The following is a 15,611-nucleotide window of genomic DNA, read 5'->3' on the forward strand; positions in this document are numbered from 1 at the left end:
TTCTGAATTTATATAGAACTGGCCATTGCATAGAAATGTTGGGTTTTCAGACTGACCTTCAACCTACAGCAGCCGCTACATCACTTCCATCAATAATTTCTAAAGCATGATGCCTACACTCTAACTTTGTTTCATTTCACGTTGCTTCCAGAAAGAAAACTTTCAAATCCTACCACTGAACCATTAATTATCATCCTGATTAAGATCTGAAAAACATGAAGACCGTAGTGCTCCTGATTTGTCTTCTAGGATCTGCTTCCACCACTCCAGTAAGCACTCTCCATGCCATTATTACTATGCACTTGAACTTTTCATTTCCATGAAAACTCTGTTAGCCCAGAATTATTTATAAACAGATTTTTAATATAATTGTTTCTTCTAGACCTATCCCTTGAACTACCAATCTGGGGCCCATGGACAGAAAACTGCAGAGAAGGTACTCTCATTCTTTAAGCAGTAAGAGGTAACCTACATTTTTCATATCCACTACATAGAAGCCATTACCACACACACATTAGTTAGAAAAATCATACACAGATTCTCAGCCATGTAAGAATTTTGGCCACAACTCTACACAGAGCATTAGAAAGACACAGCTCATCTTGGCAAGCTATACAGTGGCTGACAAACCAGACAGGCAGCTCTGGTGGTAATGAGACAGGTGACTTCAACAGCACAATGCCATATATGCAGGCTAAGCACAGGGCTCATAGTTTTGCATTCATGGTCAATCCAAGTGAGAACTGGTCTTTATTGTGTTATTCTGATGAGCACCTGTAGCTCAGACACAAAGGACTTGGGTTTCAAACCAACGAAGATTCCATAAAAACAAAATTAAGAGAATGCTGTATAGAAACAAAATACAAAATGCCTTCCCTTCCAATAACATTTTCAAATAATGAATCACATCTAGCTATGTGCAACTTTCTAGATGCATATCATGCCAATCCAGATAGTGCTCTATAATGAAAAAGCAGAAAGTAACTGTTCCTCTTAGAGTTTCCAGCAGAAACTTTGGTGTGAACACCTTTTCAAACAGCTTGCAGCCTACAGTTATATCTCAGGAACAACTCACACAGAAGGCCTATGTATGAAAATAAAACATCACAGTATCAGATGAATAATCAGCTCCAAGTAAAGAACAATATTTCCCAAAGGGACCAGTAGTTGACTATAGCCACACTGAGTAAACCTTTTGTCACTGTACTAAGCATCCTCACAAGTGAGGAAAAAAAGAGGGGATGGAAACTTGCTAAACATGGAAAGGCTACCAGCTGTGAATTTCATGCCCTAACATTTAAAAATTACAAAAAAAAAAAAACAACCACAAAACAACACAAAACAAGAAAATCAGAGTTGTATTTGTTTTTCCAATCAGGCAAAAATCCTGTCCAAAGGACTTCAAATATGTTCTAAGATTTATTAGTCTATTTGTTAAGTCTTTGGTGGTGCTTTTTTCCCCCCACAGACTAAATATACTCATTCTGAAAACCCAGAGGAAGAGAACACGGGGTCTGTAAATAAGGGTAATGTGCTGTCTGGCCACAGGACCATAAAGGCAGAGGTACCAGTATTAGATACACAGAGGGATGAGCCCTGGGCTGCCAGAAGACAAGGACGAAGTGGTGGTGAGCATCAAACAAAAAACAGCCTGAAGAGCATTAACTTCCTTACTCTGCACAGTAATCCAGGCTTGGCTTCTGATAACTGGGAAAGCAATTCTGGCAGCAACAGGGAACAGCCCAGCTCTGAGCACCACCAGCCCAGGAGGCACAAGAAGCATGGCAACATGGCTGGTCAGCAGGCTCTGAGAGGAGAAAGTCCAGCGGATGCTCTTGGTCTCGTTCGTGAGCTCAACACATGGAAATATAATAAAAATGCAGTTGGCCTAGATGAAAACAACAGTGAAAGTGAAGAAGAGGAAGCAGGGCAGGAAGAAGATGAGGAATGGGGTGAAGAAACTGATTATAGGGATATGAAGCACAGAGCCCATGGGACAAGTCATGGAAGTCAACACAGGAGCTGGCAAAATGAGAACAGCCGGCCATCTGGTGAATTCTTGAGAGATTCCAGTCTGCCAATGCGTATAACCAAGAGACACGGTGAGAAATTCAGCACAGAGGAGGAAAGTCAGGAAAAGCCCTACGAGGAAGGAAAACTTCCTCTCTCAAAGAAAAATCATAATGAGGATCAAGGTGAAAAAAGACAAAGCCAAAAAAGCAAAGAGCACTTTCAAGTAAATGATCAGCACAAACAAGAAGCAGTGATGAAAAGGCAGGATAAGGAGGGCAGCAACGCTGAGGAGGATGATAATGATAGTGGTGACGATGGTGAGGAAGATCTCAGCAATGTCTGGAGGGAAGGAGTCTACGAGGAAGAGGAGAGAATGCAAAGCAATGCCCAGGACAGCAATAGCAAGCAAAAAGATGAAGGAACCGCTGGAGATGACAGTGGAGTTTATAGGGAGATGCAGGATTACCAAGGTGACAAAATTAAAGACATTACTCACTCCAAAGACGATCATTACCACCATGAGCCACCTAATTCCAGCAGCAAGAGACAACTGCAAAAAAGTAGCTCAGCTGAGAGCATGAATTCAACGGAAAGTGAGGATGAGGTAAATTCTCTTTAAAATGTAACTAGAAGATTAGAAGAGGGAAAAAAACACATATTTAAGTTCCTTGTGATCAAAAGTACACTTTGGACACAAACAAGTCTAACAATTTAATGCTATTTTGGAGGTCTCATTACACATTATTACCCAGTTAGTCATGTGTCACTTCCTCTACAACACTGAAATAGGACCAGAAAGGAAGCGAGCACAGTCTACATCCCATAGGGTGCTCCAGCCCCTAGCAGCTTCCCAGGCACTGCTGAAATGCAGTCCATGCTCACTGATGCCAAGTAAGGACTGAAGCAATGGTCGTGCTAGCCTCAAGGTACCACATGCTGCATGTCACTTACTGCAGACCATGAGGAGCCCAGGTCTCACTGAACTCCTGACTGATCCAGAGAAGAGAGCACCCTAATGCTCTTAGAGGCCTTATCCCTCTTGCATATTTCACATAGCAACCTCCTTCTGCAGCAAATATGGATCTGACTCAGTATGCTATATTTGTATCTGAGAAAAAAAAATTCCTAGTATTTTTTCCTTCCAAGATTTACCACAGCTTCTGTCTCTGACTTACACAGGTTAAGACCACAGGAAGTTCATATAATGAGGAAAGTGCAAGGAACAGCACTGGGAAGGCTCTCCCGGGTGAGTAAACCCTATGCCAAGCCCACGCATCACTGCTAACTCAGTGTGGCTTGGGAATCTGCTGGCCTGCACTTCTTTTCTGCCTTGGGCAGGGTGAGATTTCACATGACTGAGTTGTGCTGGTGCATCATTCTACACAAGATATGTTCCAGAGAAGAGTCCTTTTTGCATGCCCTTGGATTTACTCCAGTTTTCTGAAAAATATATTTAGGTTGTGCACACATTTTTGTGTCAGCACTACAGGCTGGGAATCATTTTCTACTAAAAGCCCTCATTTAACAATACTAGCCTGAATTAAGCTGGGAGTGGAATTAAGCAAGAACAGGTGGGACACATTTCAAAAAAACTGAAAGTAAATGTCAGCCCTTAAAGGAGAAATGGCTTTTTCTGAGAAATCTGTTTCCCCATGTAACTTATACGTGGAAGTGGTAGAAGTTGCTTAGTAAAGTTCACTTAAAAATTGACTTTTATTCAGTGAAAGATTCAGAAACGTCTTAAGCTTGCAAAAAGCACTTGACTTCTTGATGAGCACTTGTTTCTATTTTACTTTGACTGCGCGTAGCACTTGACAGAAACACTTGTTTTCATCCCATTCTCTCTTACACTCTCTTCTTCTTGATATTATTTCTAGATCTTTGTAGGAACTTCCACTGCAAAAGAGGAAAAGTCTGCCAAGCAGACAAGCAAGGAAAACCCAGCTGTATTTGCCAAGATCCTGCTGCTTGCCCTTCCACAAAAGATTATGAGCGTGTAAGTATTACATTCAGTGCACAGCATGTGGGAAAGCCAGCAACAATACTTACAAGATACCACATTTCCCTGCTAGTATTTAGAATAATTCTACCCTAAGAATAACACAAATAGGCTTGGATCATTTGAGTAGAATATCAATACTTGTTATTAATTGGAATAGTATAAACTTATATAGCCAATGTGACTTGCTTCCATTAGCCTCCCAGGGAACACTGCTTTTTCTGTCATTAAAAACAATAATTCAAGCTTTCAGAGTGCATAGCAAATACTAGTACATACCTAGTGTTATAATCCAGTAGCATCTCAGACACTGTATTACTATCACAAAAAAAAAACCCAACTCAGATATCTTGAAAGAAGTTGTGTAACTACAGCCACCTAATCCTTAAGCAAACATTTTCAATACATCTATCACACGCAATCTCTGTGGGTATTCCCACTGCTATGTCATATTGCAGCAACCCTTTTATTGTAAGGCCTCCATTATTGACCAGGTAATTTTTCTGAACATAGACAGAGGGGTGTGCATGTTTATTTTCCACTCCCTTAGGTTTGTGGCACGGATAATAAGACTTACGATGGCACATGCCAACTCTTTGGCACCAAATGTCAACTTGAAGGGACAAAAATGGGACGCCAGCTGCACTTAGACTATATGGGCGCCTGCAAATGTAAGATCTCTTTTTCCATATAAAGTTTGTCTATATATGAGGAGCCTTAGGATCACCAGCTAAGCATAAGGAATCTTTCTTCTTGTGCTCTCCCACTTCTCTATCAATTATGCACTGAACAAAACCAACCTTCAAATTCTAACTATGTCACACCGCTCACTTTTCCTATAGTTAAGGTTATTAAATGGCTGAATTCCAAAGACATCCCTCCTGTGCTTAAAACTGGCTGTTAACCCTATCTTCTCCTGGCACTGTCCTTTGTGTTAATATGGCTTCCAGTGCTTTACCATGTGAAAAAAATCTTCATATCTATACAGTATATACATCAACTTAATAGATTGAAACATCATGTTAAAAAAAAATAAAAAAATCATAAAGCTACCTAGACACCAAATGTAGAATCACAGAATCATCTAGATTGGAAAAGACCTTCAAGAAAAGACCTTAAGATCCAACCCTCAACCTGAACTACAAAATCCCATCAACAATCCATGTCCCTCAATGCCACATGCAAACAACACAAACGCACCCAAAGTCACAATCCAAAAGCTAGAGTTGATTTCTAAGATCTTCTTCAGTAGCCACGTACCCTAAGAGGAAAGAAGACTCACTTAGCCAGAATATTCCTTTGCTCCTAAAAACTGCTTTCATACAATCAGTGGTTTGATAATGGCTTCACTGCATGATTCTACTTTTATGGTACACAGATAGGTTAAACTTGTGGCTTGCATGACCTGTGACGAATATGCACCAATCAGCAAGCTCTGGGTGTATTACTGAACCCACTAGATGCATTCCTAGCTTTATATATTTCCAACTACAAAAATTTTAAGCTGAAGTCTGTTATTGACAATCAAGCCTAACTTAGCTCAGAAATGCTTGAATAGGAACTTAACAAAAGCTTTGTGTCTTGACACAGACATACCCCACTGCACTGATTATGAAGTGGGTCAGTTCCCTCTCCGTATGCGAGACTGGCTCAAAAACATCCTTATGCAATATTATGAACGTGATCAGGATAAACCTGGATTTCTGACTGAAAAGCAAAGAAATAAGGTAAGCGATCCATTTACAAATAGGAAGATGCAGTGACATGGTTAGTACAAACCAGCTGAAACAAGTGATTCACAGAACACTTGAAGTTGGAATGCAGCTCTGGAGATCACCTGGACCCACCCCTGCTCAAGCAGGGCCACATCTTACAGGTTTCCCTATTTCATATTAGCATTTCTGTTCTGGTTAGGGTTCTGGATATCAAATCACATGCAAGAAAGTCAAAGTGTGAACTGGACAATCTCCATTTCATTTACAGTTTTCCAAATACACCTACATGTCCCCTCGCAGTAACTTAAGCTTAGACACATTTCTGTTATAAATATTCATTTTGTCAAAGTGAACCTAAGCCAAGTATGTTATTTTTCAGTGTGTACTTACATGCAAGGGGCAAAAAAAAAAAAAGAAAAGAAAATTAACGCACATCTATCTGGTAACTGTTCTCTTGAGAAAAAACAACATTGCTTTTGTTGTTCAGTAAGCACTTTGAGAGAAACCTTTTGTCTGATCAGTTAATGGGAACAAGGATCTGATTCATGTGGTCAATGCCATTTTCCAGCTCTTCTGTTCTTAGGACACATCTTATGCTTGGCAATCAATACAGAAATATGTGAAATTGGAATGAACAGTTATGGGTGTCTTCTACAGGTTTTAATACAGTTTCATACACTCAGTTTACAAATCAAGCTTGCAGCATGATATTCAAGGGATAAAATTAAAATAAGTGATACTCAGCCTGTACAAAATATGCGTGAGGACTTTTAAAGACTACCCCTGTAACTACAAGAGGGATCATGGCCTACCATGAAAGACTCATACTAACAGCCATGAATTACACAATATCTGATACAGCAAAGCTGATCTGCTTACCCCAGAACTGAAGATACACTAATATCAGAGTCAGCTTTGCCTCCAACTGCCTGAGGCCAGTCTTGTTTACCTGGGTCTGATGCCTACTGAGTCACAGGGGTCAGACTTCCTTTCCAGTTACTATTGAAGTTCATACAGTAACCACCAACATCCACCTGGCAAATCTGAGACAAGCTTTTTCTACACTGTACATTTAAACAATAAAATTCATTTCCCCAGTAGTATTTCATCAAGCTTAATTTCTTCAAATTGCCTCCCTGGTGGAGAGTTCTCTTCAGACCGCGTCTTTACCACAAAACAATTTCTCTGATGTATCCAGGTCAAAAAAATATACCTGAATGAGAAGCGTCTCGTGTCTGGTGAGCATCCAGTTGAGCTTCTCCTGCATGACTTTGAGAAAAACTACCACATGTACGTGTATCCTGTGCACTGGCAATTTTATCAGCTTGACCAGCACCCCATTGACAGGTAAGAACTCTTGTATGTTAAATTCTGATTTGCAGGTCAAGTTAAGGATGTTTTACTTTCCTAAACCACTTTAAGTGTCTTCTACATAAAGGACTGGTCCCTCAGCTGATACAAGCCAGCACTGATCCTTCAAAACTTACCTCTGAGAATAAGATTCAGACTTCAGGCATTCAGTCATACCACTTGGTGGCGGGATTTGTGTTTCATGGGCCTTAATCCCTCATGTCCATCACACCTAATGTCTTAGAACATAGCTAAACATCTTTGCAAGCTTCTCCTGAAGATTAATGGTAAAATGACAGGACTGGTGAATTGTAAATCAATGACAGTAATCTCTTCCAGAAAAAAAAGGGTTTGAAAGAACACAGAACAGTTAAAACGTATAGACTTCTATGTCAATATCACTGCTACCACCTTTCAGACACTTATCAGTGATGTTGATGATTTATCACAGAAGTACACCTCTACCTGTCTTCTCCTCCTTTCAGATCACTGACACACTCAGAGCTTGCTCCTTTGAGAGCCTCCCTCGTTCCCATGGAACACTGCATAACCCGTTTCTTCCAAGAGTGTGATGGAGACCAAGACAAACTTATCACTTTGAAGGAGTGGTGCCACTGCTTTGGGATTAAGGAAGGTAAGCCTCAAAGACCAGGAAAGCACACAGTACAAAGCATTCCCACTGCTAAGTTCCAGATTTCAAGAAAAATTCTACGCAGGCAGAACAGCAAGAGATGCAAGGTTATGAAATGTACAGATCCTCTAAAACTTCAGTACACCATTTTTAATAACAACACTGCATAAAAACAGCACTTTGGCAAGTGTTAATAACATTTCCTCCTCTGTTGCAGAAGACATAAATGAAAGTCTCCTGTTCTGAGCCCAGCTGAGCAGAATCCCTGTGCAGTGCTACAGCATGTCAAGCATGTGATGCCCACTTACGACTGCAATTAACAGCTCTATAATTTTCAGTAACAAGTTGGCGTAAGATTCTTGGAGGCAGAATGAGTTACCCTCAGGTAACACACGTGCCTAATCGTTGCAAATTCATTAACAGCAGTAGTGTTTAAGAACTCTAAGTAGCTCATACCTGAGCAGTGTTTTCTTCTGCATGTACCAATAATCTCTTAGTAGGACTAACGTGAGACTGAGTTGTTCACAAAACCCTTCAGTAGAATTATAGGATGTGGATTTTATAATACACTGAAGAAAATTACTTTGAAATAGGTTTTCTTTTCTTGTCATTTACTGTCAGTGTAGGGTTCTGCATAGAAAAATTGAATAAACAAAGTCTACCTAGATTTTTGTTCAGATTTCTGTTGGGTCAACTCTCATACTATTACACAATTAAACGCATCTACCCCTTGACTAAAAACACACAGGAAAAACACTAGCAACTCTTCAATAACCAGTATCTTTAAGGGCTCACACTTGCCTTTTGACTGGAAAGTACTGCCATCACCTAAAAAAAAACAACCCACACTTTGGAAGACTGCTTTGAAGGCCATGCATTCCAGTGATTCTGCTTATGGCATTGCCTCCCCAGTAGCTGCACTCTACATGCAGTGTAAAGAGAAGCTGCCAAAAATCAGTGAAGATACATCCTCCAACAGCAATATTTTAGATGGAGGCACTGTAAGACATCCACATGCGAACACCACCCATACTGCAAGCTAGAAAGCAATTAAAGGTGAAAATTAATCACAGATTAGAAAAGTCACTGATAGGACATTTTAAGTGAAACCACACCGGAAGAAGATCACTCAAATACATAATTCTTTAATTCATCTTAGTAACTATTCAGGTCATCATCCTACAAACCACAGACTTGTGAAAGATTCATACCTCTGACAAGAAACAAGTGCAAAAATAGAGCTTAAGCATAGCTCAGAACTACAGTCAGAATCTCAGTGATCTCTTGCACCTCTGCTGATATAAAGATTTGGCTGCAAATAATTAAGAAGGTAACAGCTCCACATTCATCTCATTTTTCACTTGTTGAGAAATTCAAAGAAGCCATTTCAAGCCTTCTAGAAGCATGTTCCATCATAGCTAGCTCTGCCTGACCTGTGTATACAGAGCTAATCCCACAGTTGGAGGGCTGTACACAGGTGACACAGGTGACAGTCATTATTACACGTTACTTGCAGCAACAAAGTCCCTTAAACGTGGTACATGCTGTACTTGAGCACTGAGAAGTTCAGCATCATCTCAACTCCAAGGCTGCTGAACACCAGCCTTCACACATGGGTCCGTTCCTCCTTTATATCACTCAGGGCACTGACGACCAGGTTCCTCACTCCAGTGGGCTCCCCGTTTCTCCGTCACGAGCTTAATGAAGTAGCTATGATTTGCATACAGCTTGAGCTTCTCACTGATGTCAACCCATTTCACCATCCCAGCATCATCACCTGCTTCCAGAGGCAAGTTATCCATGGTCTCACCTGTCCACAAAACAAGAGTTAGACACGCTCTTGCATCTTCTCTCCTACCTTCTCTTCTCACACCTAACCCTTCCACTATTCTATTTCCACTACTTTATGACCAAATTCTGAAAGTGATGCATACCTATACAAAATGAGAATAATACTTTACTAAAGCCTCAAAAGTATTTAAAAAACCCTTCAGTGGAGATGCAGAGAAAAGCTTCTGAATTACTCTCTATAGTTTCTAGCTCTGGTTTCTGAATCAAGTCTCAGTACTGCATAAACAAGACAATAAATGATTATTAAAAAAAAATTATGAGAAACAAATATCAAAGGAACAACCTTCATTACTTCTGGGAGTTGATAAATCAAGAACCAACAGCATGCTAAGCTTCAACACTTACCTTTTAACTACCCAAAACAGCAAAAATGATGGTAAACCAAGCCAATTCATCTCAAGAGGGAAGACATGAGAACTCAGAATTACGGATCAAAGAACAAGAAACGTATGCCCATTCTAATTGGTTTACAAGAGGAAAATAAGGTACAAAAATTACACTCAGAGTACCCAAGATAAAAGGTGTCAAGAGTAACCAGGATCTCCAAGCAATAAATGCAGTGAAAATCTGCCTGCTGCCTGAAACATACAATTGCTGAAGGAGAATAAAAAAGAGCTGAAGGTCCTTCACCATTGAAACTGGAAATTAAACTGACCCAAGTGACCAAAAAGAAATCAGGCCTAGCAATCAGTCTCCACACAAAGGCACATTTTGTGGTTTGGAACTAACACAAAAATACAGAATTTGCCTGAATATGACTTAAGTTTCTTAGTTCAGGATTGAGAGAAATCAAAGGGGAACAACTATTACTTGCTGTGGGTAAACATCACAAAAGACAAGATTTTCACACGTACTGGTTTCAGTCCAAGAACTCATATCCCATTTTCATGCTCATACATTTCCATTGCACACCTCAGCCTCACAGACACCAATATTTCAGAAGAGCATGTGCAGTAAAAAGCAGCTAAGAACACAAGCAGAGATATCTACCAGTTTCATCGTGGTAATTCACAGCTTCTGTCTCCATCCAAGCATTATCAGTGTTACGAGGGTCATCCACATATCCTCTGTACACCTAATGCAGCAAACAACCAAAAGAAATGTAACAACATAAAAACGAGGTGGAATCATTAAAAAGTGTTTTCCTCAGATGCATTCACCCTTACAATCTTACATGACAAGAAATTGAGAATCACAGCTTATTTTAGTGACAGCTACACTTCCTCAGTACCTCAATAGCTGCAGTTTACCGACAGAGCTCAGAGGCTTCCACAAAGACACACAGCTTACCACAAAGTGCTCCTGGCTGAACAGTCTCTGGAGTTGCTTTTCCAATTCTGCTTTTTCCTCAGGTGATTTCTGTAAGGAGTTCAAGGCCTCTTCCCCAAATTCCCGCTTCAGAGTAGCGCTGATCTTCTCCCCTGGATCCACCATCCCCTGACAGGCAAAGAAATATGAGTACCCTCACACCTCACTTGGTATAGCATTCTTTGACTGGTGTGTACGATATTACAGCCACCTGCATCATGCTCTGGATATGAGAGGAAGTCTGTATTTGTGGATAAAGAGCAAGCATACCTATCCTTCAAAAACTGGAGCAGGTTAAAATTATATCTACGTTAAGCAAAAGACAGTATCAGAATGAAGTATATATAATGCCTTGTATTGTGGAAAAAGCAAGAAGCCTACCAAGAGATGCCTGAGAAAAAAATTTGCAATACCTTTCTCCTTCCCTCTACAAAATGAGATCATTCTTACAAAGCACAATTTTATCACATGCATGTCACTTATCTGCTCTTGATTTTGCCAAAAGGGAGAAATCTTCCACTTCAGAGTTCTGCTCTTACCCCAGGGATGGCCCATTCCCCACAGTCTCTCCTCTTGATAGCTACAAACTGCAAGATGTTTTTGCCAGTAACTGGGTGAGCTATTTTATTGCCACTTCTATCCCTCTTCCACCTGCAGAAAATGACAAAGAAGACGACTATTTTCTGCTTTTTTGTAGGAGGAAAACACAACAGTGGGGCCCTCACACAGTAGTCTGTTAGGGAGAGTACAGTTTCTGAGCAAAAACAGACAACAGCTGCCTGGGAAGATCTCACCCATGCAGTTTTACTGCTAGGTTCAGAACATCCATATCTACTGAAACTCTCATTATAAAGCTTGCACCTCTAACTTTATTTTTGTCTACCCATGAGATGAGGATAATAATGACTTCTGCTATAAGAGTAAATTTTGGCTGCAATACTTCCAAATCATCTTCTTGGCACCAACAGAAGGCCAAAAACATCCACTGTGTCTAGTAAAGGATTTAGAAGAACTGTAGCCACTAAAGCAAAAAGCAATCTAACTGAAGGGGAAAAATAGAACCAAGATTTGCATTACTTTCATGGAAATAAATTAGTAGCTTCGGTAGTGTTCTGATAATGGCAAGAACTAAAATGCAGTAGTGTGTCTTTCATTATAGTCGTACCTTAAAAGCATTGCATTTCCTAGCTTGTAGCTTTGTTATCTACACCATCTCTGCTAAAACCTTTGTATGTGTCTCCACATGCAGTCACACAGACTCTGGAGGCAGAAACACCAAAGCAGAGCAGGCAATGACAAAACACAAACCAACAACAGATCATCCAAACCTTATGTCTTCCTCTTACATACTAGGCCAACCCAGTATTTCCTACAGTGCAAAAACAGGCACACCACTGATTTTGCAATTGAGTCAGTCACTATTTTTCTGCTGTACTATACATCACCTTTCAGTCACCCATCCCTTACCTGGTCACAACAGGATCAGCAGCATGGTTTGGTCCCCAGCGCCCCAGCAACCCTCTCCCTGTGAGACCTGTCCTTCCTGCTGGGTTTCTGAAATAAGTGGCACAGAGCATTTAACAGCACTGTTTGCCCACACAGAGTTCCAAGTACTCTAAGAAAGCAGCTTTAATGAAGCTTGAACAACAGAAAGGAAAGGAAAGCAGCGTACACCCAATGTCAGCATTAGCTTTAAAGAATAAAAGAGAACGCGGTTTTCTCTGTCATCATCGGATGCATTCAAGGCAGCCTGGTCTACTGGTTGGCGACCCAGCCCGTGGCAGGGGGGTTGAAACTGGATGATCACTGTGGTCCTTTCCAACCCAGGCCATTGTATGATTTTATGATCATCTTTTTCTAACCAACAGCATAAGTAAAGGAGAACAAAATGGCTTTGTCATTTCCCTGATCTTCTGCCTCCCTAAGGTCCCCACAGCCCACCGTCAGGGCAAGTCCAGACCAACCTTCTCATGCCTCTCTGCACAACTTTCTTCCAGGAACAGCACTCTTACACTGAGGTATCATTCTTTCCTGTCCCTAGGGAAGACTACCCTCATTTTGTTCTAGCAGGTATCATCTACTAGAACCGATACAGATGTTTAAGAGCTCTACAACTAAATCATTGAAACACATACTCAAAGAAAAATCACTCACCGGGGCCTCCCGTTTTCAACCACATACAAGCCATTCCAACTTGTCCTCTCCACTTCTCCATCTCTCTCATTAAATTTGGGAGAGAAACTTTTATCACTGTGGAAAAGAGCAATCAGAAGTTATAAAGCCCAGCACATCCCTCTGGTTGACGGCCAGCCATGCAATCTGTAACACCCAATTGGCTAACAAGTTTTTACCAAGACTTAAAATGCAGGCCCTCTCTTTTCTGTAGGGGGTATAAAATTTGAGCAATTGCTGATGACAGTCTGCTTAAATCTGCAGATAAGCGTGATGCTCTAAAGCACTCAACAATTTCTCCTTTTCATTTAGGCAGTATTTTGAAGTTGTTTTTGTTCATATTAAGGAGCATAAGATGTTATCCAGCGATGAAGCTAACAAATGCTTTCCTAATTTAAGTACAGTGGGCAGATATTTTATTAGGTATGCTTTATCACAGTTGCTACGGGCAATCACTGACTTTCAAAAAGTGTTTAATGCCTACACTCTTTGTGCATCTCTGGAAATGAAACAGCGTGCTGGTAGGAAGGCAGCTGTCTACAGAAGCATATTTATTGCTCTCCAAAGCAATTCCTCTCAAATTATCACAAGAGTCAATCTACTGACTAGATTTTTGCACACAAACAATTCAGGAATCTATATTAAAAACTGAGTCTGTACTTTCAAGTGCTATCAACACCTACTAAAAGACTATCTGACAGTAGATTAAGGCATGCATCTAACCTCCCCGCTAAGCAGCACAACGTGTTCCTTGGGAGAAGAATATCTTCAAAGCAATACAGTCACAATGCTACCATCAGGCATTCAGCCTGCTTCACTTTCTGAGTCAGAGTGCACTGCTTCAGGCCTCCAATTCTACTCGAGTTCTTCTCATCTTGCACACAATCCAAGAACAAACAAGCAAGTACACGATGGCAATTTTCTCCCAAGTTCTTAAGGCCACAATGCTATTCGCTCATGTCAAAAATGATTGGAAAAGACAAATCAGCAAGGACACTAGAATTTCTACCTGTCTCCCTTCCACTCACCTGACCTGAGGATCTGCCCACTGAGGTCCAGACAAAATAGACACTGCAGTGTACTCCACGGGTTGGTAGTCTTTCCACTCAGTCAACCAGTCCACTTTATCTGCAGGAATGTGGGTACGCTCAACATGTGATCTGGGGTACGGGGAGGTGAGAGCTTTGTTGTGGTAGAAATTCTTAATGTTACAACTGTCACACATGTTAACGGGATGGAGGTGGGACCAGTGAGCTGCAGAGAAGTTACTGAAAGACAAAAATGAAAATATCACCTTATTCCAAGAATCACAGAATACTTATCATTAAGTATTTACCATGCTATTGAACGTCTCGTCTGCATATTAGACTGCACCATGCAGAACAGACTGGAGCTTTCTAGAGAACAGCAATAAGTTCTCACTTCTTTCAGGAATCATGCAAACACATGTGATTAAGAAGCTGAGAACAGCAAGGGCCCTTCTGGGCTATGCAGCACTCTGAGCAGATACTGATCATTTGAAAGGATTGGTTGGGAAGTGTTTACCATGGAGTGCAGTTGTAAGCCCTGCCCAAGCACTCACTCTCCACATGGGCAACGCACCAACAAACAGCTCAGCTTTACAAGAGGCCTGCTCTCACACCCATTCACAGAAAAAGTGAAAGTAAATACAAAATATCCAAACACCAGCAGGCTTGGACAGGAGGATCCCGAAGGCCTCTTCCAGCTCCCACAGTTCTACTCCCACGTGTAACTCCACAGATTACTCTGAGCAGTGACACAACACTCAATGTGATGCAGTGTAGAGTAACACACACCTCTCTCTTCTACTGCCAGGAAGGCAATGAACATCCAAATAACTCACTCACAAGGAAAACCTGAAGACCATGAGCAATCTTATCCCAACATGGGTTTTCTAGAGCCAAAATTGCAGGCAATTACATCACTGACAACAGCAGTTGTGGTTATGGTGCTTGATGAGCAGCTCTTTGAAACTCTACACGGATTTATCAATATCAACTGTTGCTTTATTTTTTTTTTAACCACTCCAAAAAAGAGATTACCCCAAATAAGAGGCTCTAAGCATAGCAAGAGGCTATGGCCTACAGAAGCACAGATTTTTAAAAGCTCTTGGTGAAAAACTTTGGGGCTTTTTGAGATGAGGAACTCCGCCCGGCCCCAGACAAGCCCATACCCCAGCGACGATGCCGGCAGCGGCCTACTGTCCCTCACACAGCCCCGGTGCCGCCGTACCTGAGGGGCGGGCAGCGGCACAGCGCGCACCGGGCGGACGGGGACAGCACAACCGCGACGGACAACACGGCGACAGCCCGAGCGAGTCCGGGGGCCGATACTGCACGCAGCACAGTGGCGAAGGGCAACATCCCCTCGCGCCACAACCGGCGGTGAGACGCTCGGCCCGGGCCGCCGGAACCGCCCTCACAACCCCAACAACCACCACTCACCGCCGCCGCCACCCTCTTACAAGCTGCTCTCTCATTGGGCGACGCGCGGCCAATCAGCGGCGCCTCCCGCCCATTGGTGTTCTCCTCTCCACCGGACACGCCTCCTC

General features: G+C 41.7%; 2 protein-coding genes across 3 annotated transcripts; one reads left to right on the top strand and one right to left on the bottom strand.

The window, feature by feature from the left end:
• Positions 1–212: 212 nt before the first annotated feature.
• Positions 213–7,954, top strand: SPARCL1 (SPARC like 1). The gene is made up of 9 exons (XM_085221942.1): positions 213–269; positions 1,469–2,617; positions 3,193–3,259; positions 3,891–4,009; positions 4,563–4,683; positions 5,603–5,739; positions 6,926–7,074; positions 7,563–7,711; positions 7,926–7,954. The coding sequence occupies exons 1-9, from the start codon at positions 216–218 to the stop codon at positions 7,952–7,954; spliced, it is 1,974 nt and encodes a 657-aa protein (XP_085078068.1). The 5' UTR covers positions 213–215.
• An 883-nt stretch (positions 7,955–8,837) lies between these two features.
• On the bottom strand, positions 8,838–15,527 carry NUDT9 (nudix hydrolase 9). Of its 2 annotated transcripts, none has more exons than XM_085222527.1 (8): positions 15,505–15,527; positions 14,068–14,307; positions 13,022–13,117; positions 12,335–12,421; positions 11,407–11,518; positions 10,850–10,996; positions 10,550–10,634; positions 8,838–9,518 (listed from the first exon to the last, which is right to left on the bottom strand). In XM_085222527.1, the coding sequence occupies exons 2-8, from the start codon at positions 14,262–14,264 to the stop codon at positions 9,343–9,345; spliced, it is 900 nt and encodes a 299-aa protein (XP_085078653.1). In that variant the 5' UTR covers positions 14,265–14,307; positions 15,505–15,527; the 3' UTR covers positions 8,838–9,342. The 2 variants fall into 2 exon arrangements, with proteins under 2 accessions (XP_085078653.1, XP_010708026.2); XM_010709724.4 differs by lacking the exon at positions 15,505–15,527 and adding an exon at positions 15,293–15,498.
• Between the last annotated feature and the right edge of the window lie 84 nt (positions 15,528–15,611).

Source organism: Meleagris gallopavo, chromosome 4 (genome assembly GCF_905368555.1).
Source record: "Meleagris gallopavo chromosome 4, MGAL_WU_HG_1.1, whole genome shotgun sequence".
Taxonomy (NCBI): Eukaryota; Metazoa; Chordata; class Aves; order Galliformes; family Phasianidae; genus Meleagris; species Meleagris gallopavo.

Coding starts and splice junctions, on each gene's coding strand:
- SPARCL1 (XM_085221942.1), top strand. CDS start 216: ATGAAGACCGTAGTGCTCCTGATTTGTCTTCTAGGATCTGCTTCCACC. Junction 3,260..3,890: donor CACTGGGAAGGCTCTCCCGG/GTGAGTAAACCC, acceptor TATTATTTCTAG/ATCTTTGTAGGAACTTCCAC. Junction 7,075..7,562: donor GACCAGCACCCCATTGACAG/GTAAGAACTCTT, acceptor TCCTCCTTTCAG/ATCACTGACACACTCAGAGC.
- NUDT9 (XM_010709724.4), bottom strand. CDS start 15,423: ATGTTGCCCTTCGCCACTGTGCTGCGTGCAGTATCGGCCCCCGGACTC. Junction 10,997..11,406: donor GGGAATGGGCCATCCCTGGG/GTAAGAGCAGAA, acceptor TTTGCCTGTCAG/GGGATGGTGGATCCAGGGGA. Junction 9,519..10,549: donor GAATTACCACGATGAAACTG/GTAGATATCTCT, acceptor TTTTGTGGACAG/GTGAGACCATGGATAACTTG.